The sequence below is a fragment of the Mesoplodon mirus genome (genome assembly GCF_964341445.2).
Source record: "Mesoplodon mirus genome assembly, chromosome: 19".
Taxonomy (NCBI): domain Eukaryota; kingdom Metazoa; phylum Chordata; class Mammalia; order Artiodactyla; family Ziphiidae; genus Mesoplodon; species Mesoplodon mirus.
Window position 1 is genome coordinate 24174947 of NC_138995.1, and position 16552 is coordinate 24191498.

The window sequence follows — 16552 nt, forward strand, 5'->3', positions numbered from 1 at the left end:
GGTGTATGATCCTCTTAATGTGCTGTTGGATTCTGTTTGCTAGTATTTTATTGAGGATTTTTGCATCTATGTTCATCAGTGATATTGGCCTGTAGTTTTCTTTCTTTGTGACATCTTTGTCTGGTTTTGGTATCAGGGTGATGGTGGCCTCGTAGAATGAGTTTGGGAGTGTTCCTCCCTCTGCTATATTTTGGAAGAGTTTGAGAAGGATAGGTGTTAGCTCTTCTCTAAATGTTTGATAGAATTTGCCTGTGAAGCCGTCTGGTCCTGGGCTTTTGTTTGTTGGAAGATTTTAAATCACAGTTTCAATTTCAGTGCTTGTGATTGGTCTGTTCATATTTTCTATTTCTTCCTGATTCAGTCTTGGCAGGTTGTGCATTTCTAAGAATTTGTCCATTTCACCAGGTTGTCCATTTTATTGGCATAGAGTTGCTTGTAGTAATCTCTCATGATCTTTTGTATTTCTGCAGTGTCAGTTGTTACTTCTCCTTTTTCAATTCTAATTCTATTGATTTGAGTCTTCTCCCTTTTTTTCTTGATTAGTCTAGCTAATGGTTTATCAATTTTGTTTATCTTCTCAAAGAACCAGCTTTTAGTTTTGTTGATCTTTGCCATCGTTTCCTTCTTTTCTTTTTCATTTATTTCTGATCTGATCTTTATGATTTCTTTCCTTCTGCTAACTTTGGGATGTTTTTGTTCTTCTTTCTCTAATTGCTTTAGGTGCAAGGTTAGGTTGTTTATTCGAGATGTTTCCTGTTTCTTAAGGTGGGATTGTATTGCTATAAACTTCCCTCTTAGAACTGCTTTTACAGCATCCCATTGGTTTTGGGTCGTCGTGTCTCCATTGTCATTTGTTTCTAGGTATTTTTTGATTTCCTCTTTGATTTCTTCAGTGATCACTTCGTTATTAAGTAGTGTATTGTTTAGCCTCCATGTGTTTGTATTTTTTACAGATCTTTTCCTGTAATTTATATCTAGTCTCGTAGCATTGTGGTCAGAAAAGATACTTGATACAATTTCAGTTTTCTTAAATTTACCAAGGCTTTATTTGTGACCTAATATATGATCTATCCTGGAGAATGTTCCATGAGCACTTGAGAAAAATGTGTATTCTGTTGTTTTTGGATGGAATGTCCTATAAATATCAATTAAGTCCATCTTGTTTAATGTATCCTTTAAAGCTTGTGTTTCCTTATTTATTTTCATTTTGGATGATCTGTCCATTGGTGAAAGTGGGGTGTTAAAGTCCCCTACTATGAACATGTTACTGTCGATTTCCCCTTTTATGGCTGTTAGTACTTGCCTTATGTATTGAGGTGCGCCTATGTTGGGTGCATAAATATTTAAAATTGTTATATCCTCTTCTTGGATTGGTCCCTTGATCATTATGTAGTGTCCTTCTTTGTCTCTTCTAATAGTCTTTATTTTAAAATCTGTTTTGTCTGATATGAGAATTGCTACTCCAGCTTTCTTTTGATTTCCATTTGCATGGAATATCTTCTTCCATCCCCTCACTTTCAGTCTGTATGTGTCTCTAGGTCTGAAGTGGGTCTCTTGTAGACAGCATATATATGGGTCTTGTTTTTGTATCCATTCAGTCAGTCTGTGTCTTTTGGTGGGAGCATTTAATACATTTACATTGAAGGTAATTATCGATATGTATGTTCCTATTCCCATTTTCTTAATTGTTTGGGTTTGTTATTGTAGGTCTTTTCCTTCTCTTGTGTTTCTTGCCTAGAGAAGATCCTTTAGCATTTGTTGTAAAGCTGGTTTTGTGGTGCTGAACTCTCTCAACTGTTGCTTCTCTGTAAAGGTTTTAATTTCTCCATCAAATCTGAATGAGATTCTTGCTGGGTAGAGTAATCTTGGTTGCAGGTTTTCTCCTTCATCACTTTAAATATGGGCTGCCAGTCCCTTCTGGCTTGCAGAGTTTCTGCTGAAAGATCAGCTGTTAACCTTATGGGGATTCCCTTGTGTGTTATTTGTTGTTTTCCCCTTGCTGCTTTTAATATGTTTTCTTTGTATTTAATTTTTGACAGTTTGATTAATATGTGTCTTGGCGTGTTTTTCCTTGGATTTTTCCTGTATGGGACTCTCTGTGCTTCCTGGACTTGATTAACTATTTCCTTTCCCATATTAGGGAAGTTTTCAACTATAATCTCTTCAAATATTTTCTCAGTCCCTTTCTTTTTCTCTCCTTCTTCTGGAACCCCTATAATTCGAACGTTGGTGCATTTAATGTTGTCCCAGAGGTCTCTGAGACTGTCCTCAGTTCTTTTCATTGTTTTTTTCTTTATTCTGCTCTGCACTAGTTATTTCCACTATTTTATCTTCTACGTCACTTATCCGTTCTTCTGCCTCAGTTATTCTGCTATTGATCCCTTCTAGAGTATTTTTAATTTCAATTATTGTGTTGTTCATCATTGCTTGTTTCCTTTTAGTTCTTCTAGGTCCTTGTTAAATGTTTCTTGCATTCTCTCTATTGTATTTCCAAGATTTTGGATTATCTTTACTATCATTATTCTGAATTCTTTTTCAGGTAGACTGCCTGTTTCCTCTTCATTTGTTAGGTCTGGTGGGTTTTTACCTTGCTCCTTCATCTGCTGTGTGTTTTTCTGTCTTCTCCTTTTGCTTATCTTACTGTGTTTGGGGTCTCCTTTTTGAAGGCTGCAGGTTCGTAGTTCCCATTGTTTTTGGTGTCTGTTACCAGTGGCTCAGGTTGGTTCAGTGGGTTTTGTAGGCTTCCTGGTTGAGGGGACTAGTGCCTATGTTCTGGTGGATGAGGCTGGATCTTGTCTTTTTGGTGTGCAGGTCCACGTCTGGTGGTGTGTTTTGGGGTGTCTGTGGCCTCATTATGATTTTAGGAAGCCTCTCTGCTAATGGGTGGGGTTGTGTTCCTGTCTTGCTAGTTGTTTGGCATAGGGTGTCCAGCACTGTAGCTTGCTGGTCGTTGAGTGAAGCTGGGTCTTGGTGTTGAGATGGAGATCTCTGGGAGATTTTTGCCGTTTGATATTACGTGGAGCTGGTAGGTCTCTTGTGGACGGGTGTCCTGAAGTTGGCTCTCCCACCTCAGAGGCACAGCACTGACTCCTGGCTGCAGCACCAAGAGCCTTTCACCCACACGGCTCAGAATAAAAGGGAGAAAAAGTAGAAAGAAAGAGGATAAAAGAAAAGAAAGGTAAAATAAAATAAAGTTATTAAAATAAAAATATAGTTATTAAGAAAAAAATTTTTAAAGTAAAAAACAAAAAATAGATCGAACCCTAGGACAAATGGTGAAAGCAAAGCTATACAGACAAAATCGCACACAGAAGCATACACATACACACTCAATAAAAGAGGAAAAGGGGAAAAAATAATAAATCTTGCTCTCAAAGTCCACCTCCTCAATTTGGGTTGATTCGTTGTCTATTCAGGTATTCCACAGATGCAGGTACATCAAGTTGATTGTGGAGATTTAATCCTATGCTCCTGAGGCTGCCGGGAGAGATTTCCCTTTCTCTTCTTTGTTCGCACAGCTCCCGGGGTTCAGCTTTCGATTTGGCCCCGCCTCTCCATGTAGGTCGCCGGAGGGCGTCTGTTCTTAGCTCAGACAGGTCGGGGTTAAAGGAGCCGCTGATTCAGGGACTCTGGCTCACTCAGGCCTGGGGGAGGGAGGGGCATGGAGTGTGGGGCGTGCCTGCGGCGGCAGTGGTCGGCGTGACGTTGCACCAGCGTGAGGCGCGCCGTGCGTTCTCCTGGGGAAATTGTGCCTGGTTCCTGGGACCCTGGCAGTGGCGGGCTACCCAGGCTCCCCGGAAGGGAGGTGTGGAGAGTGACCTGTGCTCGCACACAGGCTTCTTGGTGGCGGCAGCAGCAGCCTTAGCGTCTCATGCCCGTCTCTGGGGTCCGCGCTGTTAGCCGCGGCTCGCGCCCGTCTCTGGAGCCCCTTTAAGGAGCGCTCTTAATCCCCTCTCCTCTCGCACCAAGAAAGAAAGAGGGAAGAAAAAGTCTCTTGCCTTTTCGGCAGGTCCAGACTTTTTCCCGGACTCCCTTCCGGCTAGCCGTGGTGCATTAACCCCTTCAGGCTGTGTTCACGCGCCAACCCCAGTCCTCTCCCCGCGCTCTGACTGAAGCCGGAGACTCAGCTCCCAGCCCCGCCCACGCCGGAGGGTGAGCAGACAAGCCTCTCTGGCTAGTGAGTGCTGGTCGGCACCGATCCTCTGTGCAGGAATCTCTCCGCTTTGCCCTCTGCACCCCTGTTGCTGTGCTCTCCTCCGTGGCTCCGAAGCTTCCCCCCTCCGCTACCCGCAGTCTCCGCCCGCGAAGGGGCTTCTGGTGTGCGGAAACCTTTCCTCCTTCACGGCTCCCTCCCACTGGTGCAGGTCCCGTCCCTATTCTTTTGTCTCTGTTTATTCTTTTTTCTTTTGCCCTACCCAGGTACGTGGGGGAGTTTCTTGACTTTTGGGGGGTCTGAGGTCTTCTGCCAGCGTTCAGTAGGTGTTCTGTAGGAGTTGTTCTACGTGTAGATGTATTTCTGATGTATCTGTGGGGAGGAAGGTGATCTCCGCGTCTTGCTCTTCCGCCATCTTCCCCTTCCGCCATCTTACCCCTCTCTCCCCTCAGATTTTTTCTTAAGCACACTAGGTCTGTGCTGTGTTGTAATTGGGGGTGGGGTACGGGGTGCACAACAAACAAACCAAAGAAACCTCTAAAAGTGCATGCCAGTCATGTAAAGAAGAACTCCAGAGCATGGTTCGATAAAACTTAAAAAAAAAAAAAAAAAAGATTTCGCATGACACGTTTAAAACATCCAGGGCCGGATGCTTCAGCTTCTAGTAAGTCAACAAGTTACACAGGTATTATGAAATTATTGCCCTGCTATTCAACAACCAAAAAGCGTTGTCATTAGCAACACCTGGTCCCCATTACGTCTTGTATTGCCTACTACTCGGGGGAATTAATAAGGAGGATGAGGGAAGATGGGTTGAGGGTTTATTTTTATTAAAATAATGAAAGCATTTGCATCGGTTGCTGTGACCTGTTGGGCCTATGATCTTTGGAAAATCTGAATGTTTAAGTAACATGTTTTCAGATGATGAAGCCAGACGCTCTTTCTGGGTATTGTACATACTGAACTTGGATCAGAGTAGCCAAAAGGTCAAATCAAAGTTGGAAGATGATATTAGGGGGGCCAATAATGCATACCTTTCTGAATTTCAGCTATTGCAAAGGTTCTGCTGTTTTATTTTTTCACCTGCTATTGAAATGTTTACTCTCTGAAAATGTATTGCAAATGAGTCTTTGCAAATGGGGTTTGTGTTCTTCTTATCGTAAGAGTTTTAGCTTTTCCAGTGTGCACATTTTCACGCTGCACCAAACCTTTGTTTTTCTGCTTAGGGTGTCAGCACCAGCATTTTTTCTTTCTGAGTAATGTGCAGAATTGGTGTGCTGTCTTGCTCATAAAGAAGTAGAGCCTAGCTAACAGAGCTGCCCTACCCAAATCCCAACATCTTATTTTCCCGAAGACCTTTCATCTTAGATTGTCAGCAAACTGGAACCTCTAATCTGACAGTGTAAAATTTTTGATGGTTAATTTTTCTTGTAGTGTTTGCTGTCGTTATAGGGGGCAGATGTGTAGGTTCTGCTGCTAATGGGAGGGGACTTTCAGGTGTGGCAAGAGGCAAATGATACTGGAGCCCTCTGTTAATTAAAATCCAAGCAGCACTTTGGCAAATTGCACTTAACCAAGAAGCTAAGTGCAGAAAAATGGGTTTATTAAAAGCAGAATTCACCTTGGAGTTGACATGTTCACACTTGACTTGATACTAGCAGGATGAATTGTGGTGACAGGGATCATTTTTGTTGACAACAGCTGGAAATACAACAGCTATATTATTATAATTAGTATCAGCATCAAGTTGGATTATAATAGGGGCTTTCTTGGAGAAATGGCACAGTGTCAAATTTATAGTCACTAGCTAAATGAGTCTCTTGTATCCTCGACAAAGGGACAGAAACAGTTCCAAATGAAAACACAAACAGAGAATCCTGTTGTTATATTTCCTGGGTATTACTCAGGGTCCTATTTATCACACACCAACACTTGCCGCTTTGAAGAAACATTATTCTGCAAGGTTTACACTTTTCAATTTGCCTCTGTGGTCTGCATTCTGCATGCATTTCCATGGAGAAGCCTATACCGCAGCTTGACTAGAAATCTTTTCTGCCATAAGATTAACCTCAAAGCATCCATTTTTCCCCCTCTGGGTAATCACTTGACAAATGCATCCACAAAACCTCTGCACACATTTATTCCAGTGTACAGGTACATCAACAGTGTTGAATCAGTATTAGGAGAAATATCATCCTTGATGGAAAGTAGTGCTGCCTTTTCATTTCCAGGTGTCTGAAGTTGAAGGATGCAGATTTCCTGGGAAGCCAGATAACAGGCAGAAATATCCTGGAGGAGGATGTGGGTAAAAGCTTGTCTTAGCTTTGTTACAGACCCCAGCCCAGTGGTTCTTCTTGGGAAGCGTGTGGGATTTGCATGGACGGGGAGATATGACACTCAAATATGGGAGATATTCACTCAAATAACATTGAGAAACTTGTATTGAGGATGTGTCCAGTGCCTGGTCTTCTGCTGGCTACATCAAAATACATTGTATTTTTGAACCCACAGCAATTTTATACCACAGAGCAAATTGACATGGAATTGACTGGATGGGAGAATGTGAGATTTGTGTGTGTGTGTGTGTGTGTGTGCTTTCTAAGTCACTTTCTTATTAAAGACAAGAACATATTGTTACATTTGAGAATACCTTTTTGTGTTTCCTCTTCCAAAGTTAAGGAAATGAGCTATTATTTTTTTCTTTTCCATTATGGTTTATCCCAGGATATTGAATATAGTTCCCTGTGCTATACAGGAGGACTTTGTTTTTTATCCATTCTGTATATAATAGTTTGCGTCTGCTAATCCCAAACTCCCAATCCATGCTTCTCCCACCCTCCTCCCCCTTGACAACCACCAGTCTATTCTCTATGTCCCTGATTCTGTTTCTGTTTCATAGATAGGTTCATTTGTGTCATATTTTAGATTCCACGTATAAGTGGTATCATATGGTATTTGTCTTTCTCTTTCTGACTTACCTGAGTTAGTATTATAATCTATAGTTGCGTCTGTGTTGCTACAAATGGCATTATTTCATTCTTTTTTATGGCTTAGTAGTATTCCATTGTTATATATGTACCACATCTTCTTTATCCATTCCTCTGTCGATGGACATGTAGATTGTTTCCATGTCTTGGTTATTGTGAATAGTGCTGCTAGGAATATAGGGGTGCATGCCTCTTTTTGAATTACAGTTTTGTCTGGATATGTGCCCAGGAGTGGGATTGCTGGATCATGTGGTGATTCTATTTTTAGTTTTCCAAGGAACCTCCATACTTTCTTCCACAGTGGCTGCACCAACTTACGTTCCCACCAACAGTGTAGGAGGGTTCCCTTTTCTCTGCATCCTCTCCAGCGGAAATGAGCTACTATTATAACGACTAGGCAGGACTACACTTAATTATAAATTACAACATCCACCACCACTTAAAATTGTAAAAGACTAGTTTATTATTCAGTCTCTCATGTACATACACATAATGTACATGTAATTATAGTGACAATAAGCTCTCAGAAATATTGTGTAAATAACTCTTCTATACTGTTTGCATAGATTATTATATTTAATTAACTCAATAAACCTAGGATATAACAATTACTATCACCTTCCTTTCCTACAGGTTAAGGAATCCAAGCTTAGAAAAATTGTGTTACTTGGCCAAGGACACAGAACTAGTAAAAGTTGAGGATGGAATATAAAACAGGTGTTCTGGTTAGAGACAGTTTGACTTCAAATTTATCTTCTGAGCCACTGCTCTCTACTTACTAGTATCTCATTTGATCCTCACACAAAACTTTGAGGTTTGAAGAGTAAAAACTATTGTTTTTGTATGTGAAAAAACGGAATCACAGAGCAGAGCGTGTAAATGATGGAGAAAATGGCCCCCTACTCTTGCCTCAATGTTAGGTAATGTGATAGGAGTCCTCTCATAATAAGATAATATAAATTTATACTAACTAATGAAAATACATCTAATCTTCATCAGTCTTGTAACAGTAAATTCTCAAGGAACTATCCCCAACTTCTATTTAATAAGAAATAATCTCCATGACTGTTTATGAAGTAGGAGTGGTTTAAAAATTACTTCATTTTATATACAAATCTGAGCAAAAGTTCTTCACGGTAATCAGGGTAGAAATTAATACTTCTATGGAGAAGAATGAAGTTAAAATTTTAAAAGTCTGGTGCCCACTCCAGCTGTTCTGAACTGTGGCTTTACATCAGATTGCCTGAGAAGACTTTAATAAGTATCCCACCCTCATCCCTGTATTGCCATCCTACAGATCTGAAAGGAACCCTAGGGATCTAAATATTTTCCAAAGCTAGATTCTAATCCGTGAGCAGAGGGTGATACTCACAGGCTTAGCATGTGGTAATTTCTGTTCTAGCCCCTACATATATTATTTTGCTTGACCCTCACAGTAACTCTAATATTCATTGTAGATTTGAAATCTGGGGCTAAGACAAGTTAAGTGGTTGGTCCAAAGAGAAAGAGGTGCTTGTTTCAGAACATTCCACATGGAACTATTCCATCTGTGAAACTATTAACCCCACACTACTCTGCCCAAATACACTCACCCCACAAATACATGCAGGGATCCTGTCATTGTTCAGACACTGTCTAGATTTATTTATTTTTTTCTCTGTGAAGACATTTCTTAATTTTAGAGTCCCTCACTAGAAGGTAAATTTGTTGATGACAGAAAGTTTTTACTTTGTCACTTCTCCTTTTTCCAGCCTAAACAGAGCCTGGTACAAAATGCTCACACTACTAACTTAGCATGATACAGACTATAGAGCTTCACTTTATTTTCCTGATAATGTGTTACTTCATAATGGGGGAAGATCATTTCTCCTAAAAGAAATCTAAATAAATACACAACAAAACAAAGGAAAACAAAAAAGTTATTGCGTGGTCTTCTGCATGGAAGAGTTCACCCTTTCTGATCAGTCTCTGAGCTCACTTCTTTCAGTAATTCTTGAATCTTTTCTCGTGATTCATGTTTTAAAATCTCTTACTCAGCTTACCCCCAGTTGAACATTTTAGATAAACTTAATGCAAGGACCAAAACAAGAAAATAAGTGTTGAGACCCATATTTATTGTCATTACCCAGTGTCAATGTTTTGTCACCTCTTAACTGGATTATTGCTGTAAACCGCATAACTCATCTGATCACCTAATCTTCTACATCTCTGCCTCCAGCTGAATCTGGGAGCACTAATGGAGGAGCCTCCTACCTAGGGTTGATCCCTAACTGATATATTTTCTCTCTTTCCTACAGGATAAAGCCAACTCTCCCCATCTTGACATTCATGTGCCCTTGTATTTTGTTCTCAGCTCGCATCTCCAACCTTAGCTTTAATGGCTGGCTTTTCCAGACATCTCTCCTCCTAGAACAATCTAGTCACTTTTATCTTATTATCCTCCTGTCACCTGGAATGTTTTTCCTCCATTTCTTCTCCAACCCACACAATATTCAAATAACTGCAAATACTGTACTTTCATGTCCTCATTTCACCAGCTCGTTGATGAGCTACCTGTGAAAGTGAGTCTTTATTATTTTTTTGATACCGTTCCCAGTATCTGGTGGAATGTATTACACAACTGACATTCAGAACATTTTTATATTTCTGACTGTAGACTTTTGTAGCACCTCTGAATCATCATTCTGAGTAAAAATTCCAATTTTACAGGACAATCAACTGCTTGACAAATATCATTACGTTGTCCTCTGTAGTGACTGTAATTCAAAACACTTCAGAAAGATTTCGATTGGCAAGATTTTGCAAAGGCTCTACATTGTTTCAGCAAACGTAGAGAAATGCTGCTCAGATCCACCCTCAACTCTCTTCAGGCTTAAAACACTCTTCCCTAAGCTGCTGGGAGTGTTGACAATTGACAGCTCAGGGCTGATGATCCCTCAGCTGAAGATAGCTCCCTGGACCAGGGCCAAGCCTCTATTCTCAGGGAGGTTCCCACAGCCAATAAGTGTTCAGTGCCAGAGTTTAAAGTCCTGGATGGATCTCCTCAATGACTATCCCAGCTCCAGAGGGGAGACCACTGAGGTCTGTGTTGTAACTGCATCATTGCCCAAGTATTCCTTCTGCTCAGACTTGCCCTTTTCACTTTCCCACAGATGTTGATCGAAGAGACTCTTCAGTAAAAATTCAAGAAATCTTCATCTTAGAATCTATTTCTAGGAAACTCATTTGTGATACCTACCTACCATTGGTCATGAAATCATCAGATAATTTATTCATTCGTCCATTAATTCAATTAGCAAATATATGTTCGATAATTATATGTCTGACGCTTACTGGGTGAGGAAGACATTGACCCTGCCCTCACAGAACATGATTCTGTTACCACACCAGACTTCTCCAATTTCTCCCCACTTTCAGCAATTCCCAGAATTTCCCTCAGTCTCTCAGACTATTTTGCTTTTATTTATGCTTGACTTTTGTTTAGAATTCCTCCCCTGCTTTTCTTCTCCTGGTTAAACTCTACCTGTCTTTCATAATTCCACTCAAATGCAATGCCTCTCAGAAAGCTGTCCCTGACCGTATCCAGTCTGTGCTGGATTAAGTGAGGGATTCAAATCTGGTGCTACTGCATTCAGCTGACTGTCTAGGTACATTTGTCTCTTCCCTCTTCTTCCCTCCCACCACCAAACTGTAAGCTTCTTGAGTGTAGATTTTGTTGTAATATATATATTTTGTATCAGGCAAGCTGAATGTGTTCAATTGCTAAATGAATGAGTGAATAAAAATAGAAAATCTGGGAGAAAATAAAGGTTTTGATTCTGTTATCCATAGGCCCAATTATCTAAACATGCTGATTACTTGGTAGTTCCAATATAATTTTATATTCTGAGGAATTAAATAAAATGGGATAAAATATTCCTTTGATATTTCTGCACAGCTTTATTCAGCAGCCAGTTTTTCCAGGTACATTCAGTTGTGCTTTTGCAAAACTTAAATGCTACATGTTATATCCATCATATTATTAACCTTATGTTTCATATTTCTTTGATATGTATCTTTTTCATATTCTCTAAGCCCGCATGAATCTGATAGGTATCTTTAAATGAAAACTACAAAGGAATCTTAAATAATACCAATTCTAAAAGAGCTATCTTTATATAGTACTCCAACCTAGCAGTACTCTTTCTTTTAAAAGGTTTGTGTATCATTGAAGTTATGATAGAGTAGTTTATCTCCATATTTTTAAAATGATTTCTTTTCCTTCTTATTCCCACACATGGATTTCTGTATAATATGCTTGACAAAATTTAGTTCTTGGCAAAGAATAACGTGTTAATTATTATTTTCTCTCTCTCTCTTTCTTCTTTTTCTTTTAGGTACGTCTGTCACTAATGTAACAGCTACCGATGCTGATGACCCAGTTTATGGAAACAGTGCGAAGTTGGTTTATAGTATCTTGGAAGGGCAACCTTATTTTTCCATTGAGCCTGAAACAGGTTTGTGGCCTAAATTTTGAATTCTATTTACCATGCCATTGCTTCAGGAAAATACTTTTGTTGGGATGTGGATTATGAAATGTGATGGTTAAGTACTTCACTGCCTATCAATAACATTTGAATGTGTTGTTCCTGTGTAATGGGAGGTACATGGCAAGCCTGACGATCATTTTGATACATATTAAAATGAATTGCAGATCCTTTGTAGAGTATCACCTGTTTAACAGATGGCCTGGCACCATTGTTCATCCCTGGGAAAATGAGCTTATAAAGCAGGCAGACTTAAATATCAGATTTAAGAATAAATACAGTTACTTACAGGCTGCATGATGCTTGGCAAGTAACATTTATAAAGCTTTCTAAGTTTCAACTCACACATCTGTAAAGTGCTGTGGAACCTTCGTTATAGCCTTATCATGAAGATCAGATGAAGCAATAAATATTAAACCTACAATACACGACATGTGCTAATCATTCCATGCGTGGATATTATTACATTTGCTATTAGATTCCTCATTTGTAAAACAGGATACTGATATCTATGCACTAGAGGTCTTATGAAGATATTATTATTCTTGCCAGTATTAAACCCCACCAGTATCCTGAGTCCAATGGTATAGATTTTAGCAAACAGGAAATAAGTTATTTAAAAAATAAGACAAAACAAAAAAACTATTTTTAATGATTTGGAACATCATAAAATGATAGTTTTTGTAAATGAAGATATCTTTTATTGTTTAATTTTAACAATGAAGTAAGAGAGTAAGCCATTTTGTCACACTTATCTTGTTTTTTGTAGCACATTTTAAAATTATTATATATAGCACCATCTTTTGTGTGTACTTTTCTTCTGTATCTGGTGGTTTTGTCTGCAGATTTCCAAATAGAAAAATTCAGCATGTGGGCACATACACATATTGTTTCTTTGATTCATGAGTTTTCAGCAATATTGAGATGAATTTCCATGTCTTACCATTAAGTCAATTATTAATTAAATTAAATATTTAAAGCCTCTCCTCACTTTTTTCTAATTCAAAGAGTAAAATCCTCATGCATTTAAAAGTGAGGAAAAAGTACATTTATACATAAATAGGTCATGGCTTAAAATTGAATTTAGATTTGGAAACAGGAAAGAGCTCTTGTAAAATATATTAATTAGGGGCATAATTACATTTTCTTCCTCAGTGAAAGAGGAAGTCTGCCATAAACTTCATCTCATTTGTGCTCTTTGATGACCCTGGGGAAGTGGTAGAGAAGGTAGTCAGCTCTGAATTTTGAGGGAAGAGAAAAAGTCTAGAGATGTCCTATTCCTTGGCCAAAGTCACAATGAGAGTTGGGACCAGAGTTGGGACGCACACCCAGGTCCTTAATTTCAAAGCCACTGTCAGATATCTTTGAACTTCTCTTTTCATAGCAATAGTTATGGTGTAGTGGCTTCCACAAAACAGAAATGTGTTAATTGCTCAAGGGGAATTGAATAGTTTCCTCCTTTGCTCCTTGGCTATTTGTTGACTTGAATCTGAAAAGTTCACCATTTACAGTGAGAAATAATTGACACATAACTATATATTAGTTTCATATGTATAACATAAAGATTCGATAATAGGTATATATTGTGAAGTGATTATCATAATAAGTCTAGTTAACATCCATCACCACATGTAGTTATATATTTTTTTTCTTACGATGCAGACTTTTAGGATCTACTCTCTTTGCAACTTTCAAATATACAACACAGTATTAGTAACTATACTCACTGTGCTGAACATTATATCCCCAGGACTTATTTACTTTATAACTCTAAGTTTGTATCTTTGGATCAGCAATGGATATTAATCAAGCAAACATCCAGTCAGCATTCACTATGTTCCAGGTGCTAAATTAAGTATAAGGAGACAAAATGCACAAAGGCTAATCTCAGCCTACAAGTATCTCACAATCCATTTTGGCAGACAGACTTTTTTTTTCAACATAAATACAAGGAAGTATGATGATGCCATTTAAATAATTTATATCTTAAGAATAACTTACCATGAAGTACAGAGAATAAAAGCCCGCTACTAAGTCAGAGGATTTGGGCAATTTTAAATCTCATTGACATATACTGCCATTTGCTTAATTAAATATTGTCAGCATCATTTAAGGTTTACATTTTTACTTAGCATAATGAGTGTTTATCTCAACACATATTCATTTTAGCCTTATCATTTCCAATGTGACAGATACAAAGTTATCTGACTTATATTTTAGAAAGTTATTCTGGTACTATTGTGGAAAATGTAATGGAGAGAAATGATACTTGAAGCATATACATAATAGTTGCTTAATAAATATTGGTTGAGTGAAGTTGAGGTTTTTAACTGAAGCAGACACAATGCAGAAGGAAATAGAGGCTAAATTTAATAATCAGTAACGTCAGCCTAAGTTCTTTAGCTGAAACATCAATATGTGTGAGTGAAATGTAAACCTTATTGTGTAAATGTGTGCGTAATTACACTTGAGTGTGTTCAAATGAAAACTGAGTGTTAGTTTTTCCAAAAGAATCTAAATTTGTCAATCTCTGAGGCCTTTGTTCTCTTTTTTAAAAAAAATTTGAAACTGGTATGAATGTATGTGTGTGTGTATAAACACAAACAGATTCAGAATACTTTTTAATATTTTCTATTAGAAAAATATAGGAAAAAATGTACAAAGACCATTGAGCATTTGGATTTTTTATTTTGTAAGTAAATGGAAAGAAAGTACCCTTCCTTGTGACCAAACGATGTGTACCAGTTGTGTCCTCTGGGAAATAGACTCTGAGGTGGAGTTAGGAAAACAAGTGACTTGCTGGGGGTTAATGACTGTGAAAGATAGAAGAAGCACTGTCTTAGTTCCAGCTGCTATAACAAAATACAATAAACTGGGTGGCTTAGAAGAGTCAGAAAGTTATTTCTTAGAGTTCTAGAGGCTGGAAGTTTGAGATCAGGGTGGTCATGGTTGGGTTCTGGTGAGGACCCTCTTCTGGGTTGCAGAGGCTGACTTCTCCTCTCCTCTTGGAAAGAGAACAAGCTGGCTCTCTGGCCTCTTTATACATGAACACTGATACTATTTATGAGGGCTTCACCCTCATGATCTACCTCTCAAAGCCCCCACCTCCAAATACCATCACAGTGGGGATTACAGTTCCGTGTATGAATCTGGAGAAGGACAAAAACATTCGATCCATATCAGAGATGAAACAGAAGTAGGCAGGGAAGCCCATGATACTGTGATGCAGACAGATCTCATACCCATGTAAGTTAGGAGGAGAGGACATAGGATAAGGCAATGTAGATTTGACAGCGTCTTGGCCAAACCCATAGAGGTCCCTGGAACAAAGATTTCTCTTAAAAGGAGTTTCATGGCACACACAAATGACCAGGCTTTATTATCACCTGCCATGCACAGTCATTGGCTGGGATGTGTCTGGGAAGAGTAGGTCCTCTGCTTGAATCTTAAAACGGATCCTAAAAATGCCTCAGCTGGAGGTTGTCCGCTAACTGCACTCTTGGGCAAGTTCTTTCTTGAGAAGAAGTCCAAGCGGTAGGCCTCTGTGGCTGCCACAAGGCATGGCAAAAACAAAAGAGAAAACGTTGAGAATGTGATGTTTATTTAAAACAATAATACATAAAATTAGCATGTGCTTGGTGAATTAGTCAAAAACTGATAGTAGGAGTGTTAATAGGTACATTTATTGGAGAAAAAGGCTATTGTGCTAATTTGATTTATAACAAGAAATGTATATTTGGTCTTTGTCCCAGTTTCTGGCACAGAGCTCCTAAAATCCTTAGAATTTCCTAAGAGGTGAGAGTGATAAAGCTGTCTTTTGTTATGTTAACCAGGTGACTTAGGGAACCAATGTTCTGATTAAAGGGTTGGAACTTTCAGTCCCACCCTCAGACCTCTGGGGAGGAGAAAAGGGCTGGAGTGTGACTCTTGCCAATGGCCAATGATTTCATCAGTCCTGCCCTTATAATGAAGCCTCCGTAAAATCTGAAAAGGATGGGGTTCAGAGAGCTTCTGGATTGGTGAACAGGTGGAGATTTGGGGAGAGTGGCACCTGAAGACAGCATGGCATCTCCGCACCCTTTCCGCATACCTTGCCCCATGCATCTCTTCCATGTGGCCATTCCTGACTTATATCTTTTTACAATAAACTGATAATCTAGGAAGTGAAATGTTTTTCTGAGTTCTCTTAAGAGCTCTAGCAAATTCATTGAACTCAAGGAGGGGGTCGTGGGGACTTCTGATTTATAGCCAGTTGGTCAGAAGAACAAGTAACAACCTAGACTTGCAACTAGAGTCTGAAGTCCGAGAAGGGGGATGAGGGAAACTGTGATCTTTAATCAGTTGGTCAGCATGGGTGCAGCCTGCGGAGCCTGACGCTACCTCTGGGTAGATAGTGTCTGAACGGGGTTGAAGTGTAGGACTCCAAGCTTGTATCTGGAGGATCATTTGGTGGGATGATCTTTATAAAGAAGATTGCCCATTGACCACTGTCAGCAGGTCACTGATGCTAGAATATTTTCAGTAAAGAAAAGGAAACCAGAACATAGGAGACAAGAATACGTTTATGTGTCTTGTTTTATCCTCACAAGAATGCTAAGAACAGAACTCTGGACTTTGGAACAGAGAAGTTCTGCTTCCCCCTTGCTTGCTACTTTCTAATTTTCTGGAATTATTTCCTTTTGCCATGTAACACATCAACCACTGTGTCGGAGGGAGAGCTTCTCCTCCTGTTTTAGGTATAAGCTTAAGACTGCAGAAAGATTTGCCATTTTTTCTGTTTATCATCTTCTTTGAGCATCTCATAATCAGTAATTATCTTTTAATTGACTTGTTTATAATTCTAAGTCAGTTCTCATGCTAGAATGTATAGTTCATGAAAGAATGGG

General features: G+C 39.1%; 1 protein-coding gene across 2 annotated transcripts in view; it reads left to right on the forward strand.

Annotated features, from left to right (window-relative positions):
• CDH8 (cadherin 8) overlaps positions 1-16552 on the forward strand; it is a gene marked incomplete at both ends in the record, with an annotated part of 359837 nt that overhangs the window by 159555 nt on the left and 183730 nt on the right. For both annotated transcript variants that reach the window (XM_082605979.1, XM_082605978.1), the window contains one exon: positions 11517-11636. In XM_082605979.1, coding sequence (XP_082462105.1) covers positions 11517-11636 — 120 coding nt within the window. The remainder of the gene's footprint in view (positions 1-11516; positions 11637-16552) is intronic.